Raw genomic sequence first — 12,653 nt, forward strand, 5'->3', positions numbered from 1 at the left:
GTTAAAAATGTTGAACTCTGGGGCTGGAGAGATGGCTCAGCAGTTAAGAGCACTGACTGCTCTTCTGGGGCCTGAGTTCATTTCCCAGCAACCACATGGTGGCTCACAACCATCTGTAATGGGATCCGATGCCCTCTTCTGGTGTGTCTGAAGACAGCTACAGTGTACTCGTATACATAAAATAAATAAATTAAAAAAAAATACTGAGCTTCATCTGGTAGGATTGTTAGGCGACCACGATTCTGTATAAAGCCTTGGTTTTCCCATTGTGTGGCTCCTTACAGACCCAGCCCCGTGCTCCCCCAGTGTCCTCTCTTGCAGTTGTGTCTGATTTCGCTCTCAGTTTTCCTCCGAATCCACTGAGGAACACAAGAGTTTTGCTTTTGTTTCTTGGCCAGGAATTGCTTGATCTGAAAGTCTTGTGAAATTTCATGGAGGGAAGCTGGTCGGGTGTTCTCTTTTGTCTTTAAGACAGGGTCTGGCTACTTAGTCAGAGCTAGCCTCAGACTTATGCCAATCCTCCTGCCACCGCCCGTGGAGCCACGCTGAGATGACAAGTGTATTCCCCAATGGCCAGCTGCATATGAGAAATGAAATTTCGCTTTTGAGCTGAACTCTGACCTCCACATCCGAATCTCTGATCAGTTCAAGCTGGGGAGGGGATATCGGGGTCGAACCCGTGTCCAGTGCTCTGTGTCAATGGACACCCAATGTTTCTTAGGTTGCTGCCCTTTGGTTGTTTTCTTGGTAGTCATTAGTTAGCCAATAAATGTGGTCCGTGTAACAATATATGTTTCTCTGATCTTATATTTAATAACCAGAAACATAAGTACCGGTGATAGTGGCCACAGAATGGTTGACTAAATATCCAGGTTGGGTTTCAACCTTGTCACTGTGAAAATGGCGTCCCTGAGTTCTCTCTTCTTCCTCCAGATATTTGCGGGTCTGAGCGGGTCTCTGCTGACGTGTTGAGGAAACTCCAGATGGAGTGGCCCTTCCAGGAGCTGCTGCTGCTCCGAGAACAGTACCAAAGAGAATTCAAGAACAGCACCTACTCACGTAAGAGCTGCAGGGCCTGCAGGTGCTCAGAGGGGCTGCACCGGGATGCGATGCCTGCCACAGGAATGTATATTGCTACTCCACCGTATTCAAACACTGTGGAGGGCTAATGAGAGTCTGGGGAATGGGTGAGGTGCCTGCCACACAAGCGTGAGGGTCCCCAGCGTTCACAGAAAAACTCGGGGTGGTTTCTCTGTGAGTTACTCCAGTGCTGGGACAGGTAGGTCCCCTCAGCGAGCACTCTAGTTGATTCGTAAGTTTCAAATTCAAAAAACTAAGGTGGGGGACTGGCACAGCTAAGAGCGCTGGCTACTGGGTTGGGGATTTAGCTCAGCGGTAGAGCGCTTGCCTAGCACGTGCAAGGTCCTGGGTTCGGTCCAGAAAAAAAAAAAAAAAAAGCGCTGGCTACTCTTCAAGAGAACTGGAGGGACTCCCAACAACCTGTAACTCCAGTTCCCGGGAATCTAGCATCCTCTTTTCCCCTCGTGCACCAGAAGCCCATGGAGTGTACCTGTACACACAGAATAAGTCATTTTCTAAAAGTTATTTGCTGTAATTTGAATAACAGATGAGAGTAATCTTTTTAAAAAAAAAACTCAAAGTGGGTGAAAGACAGAAATACCCAATGTCAACCTCTGGCCTCCATACATGTGCAAAAACACACACACACACACACACACACACACACACACCTGCACGCATGAACACACATGTGAACGTACATGTACACATACAGAGTTGATGACATAGGCTGGCATGAAGCTCTATGGTAGAGCATGTTCTGAGCATGCATGAGACTCTGGCTTCAATAACCGGCATCGAGAAATAGAGAAGAATCTGTGGAAGACCCCACCCCGAGCCCAAAGCTCGCACGGCTTCCCCTTGACTTCTGACTTTGGCAGCCCACCAGAGTAGGATTCAGAAACCAACTTCTTACGAAGTTTTTGATCCCTATGGATGTTCTCAATGAAGAAGGAGACAAAGCTAAAATCCAGAAATGAGAGAAAACGTGAAACATTTGTCTTACTGTGTCTGGGTTACCTCATCCAGAATGATCCCTTCCAGTGACATCCATTTACCTACACATTTCATAATTTCACCATTTTTCTCCATTTTTCGAGACACGGTTACTCTATTAGCCTTGGCTCTCCTGGAACTCATTCTGTAGACCAGGCTGGCCTTGAACTCAGAGATCCGGCTGCCTCTGCTTCCCGAGTGCTGGGATTGAAGGTGTGTACCACCACTGCCTGGCTCATAACTTCATTTTTGTTAAAGATTTATTTATTCATTATATATAAGTGCACTGTAACTGCCTTCAGACACACCAGAAGAGGGCATCAGATCCCATCACAGATGGTTGTGAGCCACCATGCGGGTGCTGGGAATTGAACTCAGGTCCTCTGGAAGAGCAGTCAGTGCTCTTAACCTCTGAGCCATCTCTCCAGCCCTCCTAACTTCATTTTTAACAGCTAAATAATTTCCCATTGTGTAAATGTAGCACATTTTTATTATACTCTTCAGTTGATTGACATCTGAGCTATTTCCTTTTCCTGGCTGTTGAGAGGAGAGCAGCAACGAATTTGACTGAGCCAAATATCTATAGTAGGACATAGAGTTCTTCCAACAGAAGCCCAAGAGCCATACAGTTGGATCATGTGGTACTCTGGTTTTTTTTTTTTTTTTTTTTTTTGGAGCTGGGGACCGAACCCAGGGCCTTGTGCTTCCTAGGCAAGCGCTCTACCACTGAGCTAAATCCCCAACCCCGGTACTCTGGTTTTTATTCTGAAGCGCCGCCCTACTCTTTTCATGATTGCTGTGCCCGATTGCAGTGTCACCTGCTGTGGGACTTATGTGTCCCCTTTCCTCAAATCCTCACCAGCACTGATTGTCTTTTTTTTTTTTTTTTTTTTTTTTTTTTGGCTTAGCCATTCAGGGAGTGTAGGATGGCATTGCCCTCCACGGCTTTAAAGCAAGTGAAAAGAGGCATTCTTCATTCACTATGAAGTGTTCTCATCCGAACCTTGATGTCGGATGACATTGCCTGGGTTCTGCTGAGATGGCAGTGTGGGCTGCCATGGCCTGATTCCTTTTGTTTGTTCATTCATGTGTTTTGAGTCGGGGTCTCTCTGTGTAGTCCTGAACTGGCGCTGACTAGGTGGACGAGGCTGGACTCGAAGTCAGAGAGATCCTCCTGCCTTTGCCGCCCAAGGGCTGAGACCAAAGGCGTTCTCCACCATACCCAGCAACCTTTAATGTTCTCGTCGAAATTGTTTTGAGGGACCACAAGCCACATCCAAAAAAGACAATGAACTTAATTGATAAGTATGTGTGCGTGTGTGCGTGTGTGTGTGTGTGTGTGTGTGTGTCTGTCTGTCTGTCTGTCTGTGTGCTGACTATCCCGTCCACTTATTATTTCCTGCCCCTCCTTTCTTGCCCTCCTATTCCCTAGGACACAAACACAGTGCAGTTCGGCTGAGTCATAGCTCACAGTGGCCTCTGATTACTCAAGCAGAAAAAAAACAAGAGTCAGATGCCTCTCATTCTAAGTCCAAAGCTAAACATCGAGGACGGCTTTCGAAAGCTGAGGTAGACAGAACACTCGACCTCTTCACCAAATAATTAGCCACGCTCTGACTGCAAGGGGAAAGTTGCTTAAGGAAACAGAAAGTTCTACTCCAGTGAGGACACGGTTGCCCAGAAAGCAAAACACCATTATCCATAAGGAGGGAGCTTTAGGGATCGGTATGGAAAATTAAACCACCACAGTCCCTTCGCCCAAAGCCTAATGTAGAGCAAACCCTAGCTCTCCTCAGTCTGTGAAGGGGAGAGAAGTGTGCTGCAGAAGAGGTCAAAGGGGCTCAGAGTACCTCGGGGTACCTCAGGGCACCTCAGGGCAGAGCATGATGTAGCTGCTGCCAATTATCCAGAAGGTCTGGCTAAGATGTTTGGTGAGGAGAGCTGTGCTAACATCAGCATAGGCAAAGCAGCCTTATCCTAGATGATGCCATCCAGGACTTTCATAGCTGGGGAGAAGTCAAGGCTGGCTTCAAACCCTCAGAGGGCAGCTGGCTTTCTTGAGGTAACAGACGACTCAGTGAGCAGTGGCTTCAACTTAAAGTCCCCAGCTGTATTATTCAGGTCTGCCATTGAGACCTACTGATGGGGGCGGGGGACGGGGATCGCTTTCAAAAACTTACTGCACACCAGGTCACCCACGCAGTCTTCATGCCTGTTCCACAAGCACCACGCTACGAACCGCTGGCGCCACTCGTGATTTCATAGAAGCATGTGGAACACGAGTTGACTCGAGAGTTTGGACGGAGTTCATTCCGACCCTCAAGGTAGATTTGAGGGGATTCACAACATTCAGTGGAGGAAGTAACTGCAGACTGTAACTGAAAATAGAAAGAAAAGGCGTCCTGTTTTCACTTTCACAGCGAGACTTGCCACAGCTGAGGAGTTACTGTTTAGCGATGAGCGAAGACAAGATTTCCTGAGATGGGATCGATTCCTAGGGGAGATGCTGTGAGCACAGAGAAGCCCCAGGGTCACACTTAGAATGTCACAGAGCTGACAAGAAACAGCGCAGGAGCCGAGGGTTTGGCTCGCTTTGCAGAAGCTGTGTCTCTAGGTGAGAGGCTGTCAAACGGCATCACGTGGCACTGAGAGCTCACCAGTTGCTAAGACAAACTTCATTCCTGTCTTAAGAAATTGCCTTAAATCTCTCGGCCTTCAATAATCACAACCCCTGTCCGGTAACAGCTGCCCAAATCAAGACCCTCTGTGGCCAGTCAAATGTTACAAGGAGGTGCAGACAATGATTAGTTATAGCAGTAAAAGGTTTTTGGTTTTTGAAAGATCAGTTTGTTTTGTTTTGTTCTTAGAGACACAGTTTTTCTGTGTAGCCCTGGCTGTTCTGGAACTCTCTCTCTCTCTCTCTCTCTCTCTCTCTCTCTCTCTCTCTCTCTCTCTCTCTCTCTCTCGACCAGGTTGATTCATGGATTTGCCTGACTTTGCTTCCCAAGTGCCAGGATTAAAAGTGTGCACCACCACTGCCCAGCAGATCTATTTATTTTGTGTAGATTGGTGTTTTGCCTGCATGTATGTCTGTACGAGGGGGTCAAATCCGATGGAACTGGAGTTAGAGACAGATCTGAGCTGCTATGTAGGTGCTGGGAATTGAACCCTGGTCCTCTGGAAGAACAGTCATTGCCCTTAACCACTGAGTGATCTCTCCAGTCCCCCGATCCTTTTAAATTAAGGTGTGTGTGTGTGTGTGTGTGTGTGTGGTGTGTGTGTGTATGTTAGACTTAATACTACTGCATTCTAAATAGACTGTGGTACAGTATAAATATAACTGTCGGTCATGACAGACTTCATTATAGATTTCACGTTTTATTGCAATGGTATGAAACCAAACCACTCCTAGCCATGTTTATCTGGCACAGAGACTAATTTGCTGCATGCCATCTGGATTCCAGTATATCAGACCAATGTTTATTACATGCTATGTATTTTTATATATAAAGGACATGAAAACGTGATAGGTAAGAAACCCAAAATGAGCCAGGCTGGGGTGGCTTACACCTCTAATCCCAGCACTTGGGAGGCAGAGGATCTCCGAATTGCAAGCCAGCATTGTCTACAGAGCAAGTTCCAAGGCAGCCAGGGCTACACGGAGAAACCCTGTCTTGAAAAAAAAACAAAAACAAAAACAAAACAAAACAAAACAAAAGAGGAAGAAGAAACCAAAGGTGAATTGTGTGCTGATGAGTAATACAGTTCCCTAAACTCTGGCGTTATTTATTTATATATTTCTGCATTACACAAAATGGTATTCTGCTTGCATGTGCACACAATATGCATGCAGTACCTACGGAGGCCAGAAGAGGGCGACGGGTGCCCTGGAACCGGAATTAGAGGCAGGTATGAGGTGCTTTCTGGGAGCTGGGACTAGAGCCTGGGTCCTCTGGAAAATCAGCCATTGTTCTTAAATGCTGAGCCGTCTCTCCAGCTCTAACTCTGGCCTTCTTAAGTGGAGTCAAGCTACCCAGATATGTTGGTAAGCCTGACTTATTGAGTTAAATTTGGCATGAAGCAGGGCCGTCTCTGATCCCTCTACAGGAATGACAGAAGTGCTAGAAATCCACAGTGTAAGCTCTTACTTGTAAGAGATCATTGTGTAGGTTAAGTGAGGAGGCTGACCACATGGTATTAGGTAATAAATGATTTCCATTTCCATGGCTTGGTACCGTCGAGACGCTGTGTTGGTGATGCTAAAATGTACACAAATAAAATAGAATGAAATAGAACAGGACAGGACAGGACAGGACAGGACAGGACAGGCATCCTAGAAAATATAGGTAAGTTTCCCGGTGCAGGTCCTGTCAGACCTGCTTATGACTCTCAACCTTCCTAATGCTGCGACCCATTAATACAGTTCCTCATGCTCTGGTGGACCCTAACCGTAAAATTACTTTTATTGCTCCTTCATAAGTAATTTTACTACTGTTATGAATCGTAATGTAAATACCTATGTTTCCTGATGGTCTTAGGTGACCCCTGTGAAAGGGTCAGTGGACTGCAAGGGGGTGGAAACCCACAGGCTTAAGTAGAGGACATAAAAACAAACAAAAAAGGCCTGTTTGGGCAGAAAGAAGGAAGGAGCTGCCTTGTTAGGCTGATTAGATTTGATGAGCTAGCCTCAGCTTCCTTTTCCTACCTTTCTCCTCTCTGCCTCTGTCCCCCTCAAGTGCAGTCCTATGCCGAATGTCTGTCTGCTGATCTATGTTGTAACTGAAAGGAAAGGTTGGTTCTATTTCTTTAATGTGTCACCTGGTTTATATTCATCCCAAAGATCTCTCTGCTTTCTCATTGTGTGTGTGTGCGTGTGTGCATGCATGTGTGTGTGTGTGTGTGTGTCTGTGTCCTGTGTGTGTACATGTGTGTCTGTGTGATGTGTGTATGTCTGTGTGTGATGTGTGTCTGTGTATGATGTGTGTGTGCGCGTGTGTGTCTGTGTCTGTATGTGTGTGTGTCTGTGTGTGTGTGTCTGTGTGTGTGTGTCTGTGTGTATGTGTCGTGTCATGTGTGTGTGCACGTGTGTGTCTGGGTGTGTGTGTGTGTGTGTGTGTGTGTGTGTGTGTATCGTGTGTGGAGGGCAGAGGACAACTGGTGGACGTTGGTTATCTAATTCCACAATATGGATCCTAGAGAACCAAACCTTTACTTACTGTGCCACATCACCGGCCCCTTATTTTTACTTTTAAGAATATATTTGAACTCAGAAGTATAGTACCTTGGTCCTAGGAGATATTAGTGTTTATCATGTTGTCAGGAGATGTACTGTTAGGAGAAAGGCCAACTCCACAGTTATCTAACTAAAGTAAGCTTTATTTAATCCTGGCCAGGATGGTGGAGACTTTGTAGCCCAGGCTAGCCCCAAACGCTTGATTCTTCTGCCTTAGACTTCCAAGTCCTAGGACCCCAGTTTATGCCACTGAGCATGTCTCTCGGCCTTGCTCTTTGGAGTAGATGTGTCTGGTCCTCGTTTGGGGCAGTAAATCCACAGCTGTGCCCTGAAGGGTAAACACCCTGCTCCTTCTCTCATCCGTAATTGGCAGGGATGAACCGGTGACTCGGGTTGACAATCCCTGACCCACTTCCCATGTCAGCCTTGCAATATGCAAGCGATCGTGGGCGTGGCTGGGCAGCTGAGCTGGTTTGCAGTGGGCTCTGTCGCTAAGTGTAGGTCCCTGGACTTGATCTTTGGGTCTGCATGGATTACGAATGACTGCTGAGGAAGAACCGACACAATCCCAGTGTGGAGGCAAAAAGCACTTGTGCTACAGAGCAAAGTGAGTGTGGGGGTTCGGGGTGAGCTCAAGGCTGTCCCAGATGAAGGCTTTAAGCCTCAGGTGGTTTCTCAAATCCCAGTGCATATCGCTCCTTGCTGGCTGGCCACTGTGCTGTGGAAGTAGGTGACAGCAAATATCTCGACACCTAAGTGTTGTAGTAAATATTATCGTGGGAGTTTTTACCGCACTTAGACCATATACTTCCCAAGTAAAAGACACAAAACCTAATAAACCTTAAAACATCAGAGCAGGGCAGATCTCCACCCTCTGTGCCATTTTGTCTACTCCCTGTCAGTAACCTCTGGATATCACTTACCATGTTCCCCCTGGGCCACTCCTACTTGAAAAGACCTGCCCTCATTGTCACGTGCTTAGGGTCTACCTACCCCATGGTGACTTCTTCCTCTTTCCTCCTCCTGGTCTCTGCCCAGGACCCCATAGCCCTGGAGCCTTTGCTCCGCCCCCTCTCCTGCTCAGCCCAGGATGCAGGCATCTTTATTAACCAATCAGGGATAACTTGGGGCACAGGTTTACACAACAAAAGGCTGGTATATGTGAGGATCTCCTCATCTTGGAGCAACCAGATCTTAGGGTCCAGTATATAGCATTTGAATACATATCAGCAGCAGACCAACCCTTACACCTAAGGCTGCCCGGACTCTGCGTTGAGTCTGAGACTGCATTGTTGTGATTACAAAGGTGATTCAGGCCAAAGACTTAGAAGCCAAAGAAAGCAAAGGAGAAAATGTGGACGTTTATCAGATAGAGGGAGGGGTGTGTGTGTGTGTGTGTGTGTGTGTGTGTGTGTGTGTGTGTGTGTTTTTAAACTAGAAGGGTTCTTGAGTGAATTTCTGCTGAATAAATGATTTGAGAATTTATATGAAAACCATATAGAGACTTATTACATGTATTAGACTCAGTTCAAAGAGCACACTTAAAATTGTGTTGTTGAGGACCGAGAGATGTCTCCATGGCTGCTCTTCCAGAGGACCTGGGCTCAATCCCTAGCACCAGCTCACAACATCTGTAACTCCAGTACCAGGAAATCTGACATCCTTTTCTGGCCTCTGAAGGTCTACATACACATGGAGGAACACAGACATGCATGCAGGCATGTGGAGGAACACAGACATGCATGCAGGTATGTGGAGAAACACAGACGTGCATACATACATGTGGAGGAACACAGACATGCATACATACACGTGGAGGAACACAGACATGCATGCAGGCATGTGTGAGTGATCATCCATATACATAAGATAAAAATGAAAGTGTGAAAACCTAAAATTGTGTGGTTGACCCTCTCAAATTCTAAGTAGAAAGCTACAGTCGCCAAGGCTTAGGAAATGGAGGCAGAAGAATGAGAAGTGAAAGGCCAAAATGTAGAGGTGCAGTTTGAGTTTGAGCCCCTGTGGCCATGAAAGGCCATAACTTAGAGGTGCAGTAGAGTCTGAGCCCCTGTCGTGCATGAGGCACTTGTGTCCCGCCTTCCAGCGCCTGCGGTAAAGATGTCCCACCCATTCCCAGAAGCCAAGCCCTCCAATTCCAAGAACCTGAGAGTCCTCTTTGACGTGGACATCGGCAGGGAGCGGGTTGGACGAATTATTTTAGAATTGTTTGTAGATATTGTTCCTAAAACTGCAGAAAATTTTCGTGCATTGCATACAGGAGAAAAAGGCACGGACCCCCAACAGGAAACCTCTCCATTTTAAAGGATTCCCTTTCCACTGAACTATTAAGAAATTCATGATTCAGGCTGGAGCCTTCTCAAATCGGATTGGGACAGGTGGAGAAAGTATTTATGGTGAAAAATTTGAAGATGAGAATTTTCATTATAAGCAGGACCGGGAGGGTTTGCCGAGCATAGCAAGTGCAGGTCCCAATACAAATGGTTCTCAGTTCTTCATCACAACAGGTCCAACTCCTCATGTGGATGGGAAACATGTGGTATTTGGTCAAGTAATAAAAGGGCTAGGTGTGGCAAGGATGCTTGAAAATGGATAAGTGAATGGTGAAGAATCTGCCAAACTCTGTTATTGCAGAATGTGGAGAATTGAAAGAAGGGGATGACTGGGGAATATTCCCCAAAGACGGCTCTGGGGACAGTCATCCAGATTTCCCTGAGGATGCAGATATAGACTTAGAAGATGTAGATAAAATTTTATTAATATCTGAAGACTTAAAAAAATTGGAAATACTTTTTTCAAGTCTCAGAACTGGGAGATGGCCATTAAAAAATATGCGAAGGTTTTAAGGTACGTGGATATTCAAAGGCTGTTATTGAGAAAGCAGAGCTGTCCAGACTGCAGCCTGTAGCCTTAAGTTGTGTGCGGCTGAATATTGGTGCTTGTCAGTTGAGGATGTCAGATTGGCAGAGGGTAATTGACAGTTGCTTGGAGGCTCTTGAAGTGGACCCTTCAAATACTAAAGCACTGTACGGAAAGCACAAGGATGCAGGATTAACAGAATATGATCAAGCATTGGCTAATCTTAAGGTGCATGGGGTAGCCCAGGAGATAAAGCTATCCCAGCAGAATTGCTTAAAGCCAAACAAATGATAAAGGCACAGAAAGATAAAGAGAGGCAGTGTAAAGAGAGAGAGAGAGAGAGAGAGAGAGAGAGAGAGAGAGAGGCAGTGTATGCAAAGATGTTTGCTTAATAAAGATTAAAGTTTCCTTAACTATTATATGTTACATTGATTATATAAAAGACAATGTATATTGTATACTATACAATGTATATACAATGTATATTACTGTCTACATGATCCCTGATGTGTCCTTTGATCATTGTTTACATAGAGGTGCTGACATAGGTTCCTTCTTAATCAAATGTTATGAAATACAAAAGAAAAAAAAGTGAAAGGTCATCCTCGTCTGGACAGTGGGTCTGAGACCTGAATGGAATCCTCAGCTTCCCACACATTAGCCAACTACGCTACCATCCAAGCTCCAACCCCAGCTCAGGCTTCCCTTTGCTTTATTGCTTGTCTAGTTGTGTCACCGCCTAGGCATAGCGACAGTCATTTATTAGGAATAGGGTTCCTTCGACTGAACAATATAAAGAAAACTCGTGAAGAGCAAGCTGGGAGGAAGTCTTCACTGTGGCGCCAACGTCACTAAATGCCACCATTTGTCTTTTAGGAAGCTCGGTGGACATGCTCTACAGTTTTGCTAAGTGCTCGAGGTTAGACCTGATCTTTGGTCTAAATGCGTTACTAAGAACCCCAGACTTGCGGTGGAACAGCTCCAACGCCCAGCTTCTCCTCAACTACTGCTCTTCCAAGGGTTATAACATCTCCTGGGAACTGGGCAACGGTATGTATCCGGGAACATTTCATTCATAAATGCATTTTCTGTTTTTATATTCCATCAGTCCCCACCTTATTTTTTGAGGCAGTTTTTTTTTGTTTGTTTGTTTGGGTTTTTTGTTTTTGTTTTGTTTTTGTTTTTTGGTTTTGGTTTTGTTTTTTTGTTTTTGGTTTTTTGATTGTTTGTTTGTTTGTTGTTGTTTTTGGCTACTGAGCCCTGGGATTTCTGTCTGTCCCTCCCAGCCGTTGCTGGGTTACAGGCACACTACTACACCAAGCATTTCATGTGGGTCCTAGGGATATGAACTAAGGCCTTCTTGCTTTCTACAACAAGCACTTTGTTAACTGCTACCCTAAATGCTGGTGGTGTTGGTTATGTGTCTGTCTGTCTGCCTTTTCTTTCTTCCTTTCTTTTTTCAAATGTGCATCATCATCATCACATCATCGTCGTTGTCGTCATCATATATATGATATATGTGATAGGGGACGGTCACATGCCACAGAAGACCCATGAATAGGTCAGAGGACAGTTTCTCGAGGTTGGTTCTGTCCTTCCGGCTCTGTGTGTTCTCTGAAATGCTTCACCAGCCAGACTATCTCATTGGCACACCTTCATGTAGTCATGAGATGAGAAAACCTACAGGAGCCATCGCTCTGGGCTTCCTCCCACATTCCCATAAGCACTGCAGTCCTTTAAACCTCTTGTGCTTAGCACACTGGACTTGTTTAAACGGTGAGGCTGGCAGTTTGATTTTCCCCCTCCCTTGCATTTGTTTTTCAGTCTGTCACGCAATATCCACATGGCGGTTTGAATGAGAAATGTCCCCGTAGGCTGAGGTATACGCAGACTGGGTCTTTTACTGGAAGAAGGGTTGGGGGAGGTAGTGTGGCCTTGCTAGCTAGAGGAAGTGTTTACTGTGAGCTGGCTTTGAGGGTTTATAACCTCATCTCTCTCTCTCTCTCTCTCTCTCTCTCTCTCTCTCTCTCTCTCTCTCCTCTCTCTCCTCTCTCTCTCTCTCTCTCTCTCTCTCTCTCTCTCTCTCTCTCTCTCTCTCTCTCTCTCCCTGTCTCAGCTTCCTGAGTTGGTCACTATAAAACATATCCTCTAAAACAATAAGCAATATAAATTATTTCTTCCACAAGCTGCTTTCAGTCATTGCAGCAGAAAGTACTTACTACACTCCCGACCACATTCCAACTTCCACTTCATGCTCAAGCTGTCTGGAAGTTTCCAGCGTAGATTATAGAGAGTTGCGAGCCACCAGGTGGGTCCAGGCCAAATGAAAGAACAGCCTGTGTTCAGCCTGTGTTCTTAACCGTGGAGCTATCTCTCCAGCCCCAAGGAACGTATAAGTTCTACCTAACATGTTAATGATTAGTCAGATTTATTCAAAATATTTGTAGAAGAATTCCCCATGCATCAG

At 45.7% G+C, this 12,653-nt stretch overlaps 1 protein-coding gene and 1 pseudogene across 1 annotated transcript in view; both read left to right on the top strand.

The window, feature by feature from the left end:
* The window catches only part of Hpse (heparanase), a 40,407-nt gene that overhangs the window by 10,493 nt on the left and 17,261 nt on the right, over positions 1-12,653 (top strand). Inside the window, 2 exon segments of the mRNA NM_022605.1 lie at positions 934-1,059; positions 11,063-11,236. Coding sequence (NP_072127.1) covers positions 934-1,059; positions 11,063-11,236 — 300 coding nt within the window.
* Ppid-ps10 (peptidylprolyl isomerase D, pseudogene 10) lies at positions 2,963-11,039 on the top strand (annotated as a pseudogene).

Source organism: Rattus norvegicus, chromosome 14, assembly GCF_036323735.1.
Source record: "Rattus norvegicus strain BN/NHsdMcwi chromosome 14, GRCr8, whole genome shotgun sequence".
In the NCBI taxonomy this organism is placed as follows: Eukaryota; Metazoa; Chordata; class Mammalia; order Rodentia; family Muridae; genus Rattus; species Rattus norvegicus.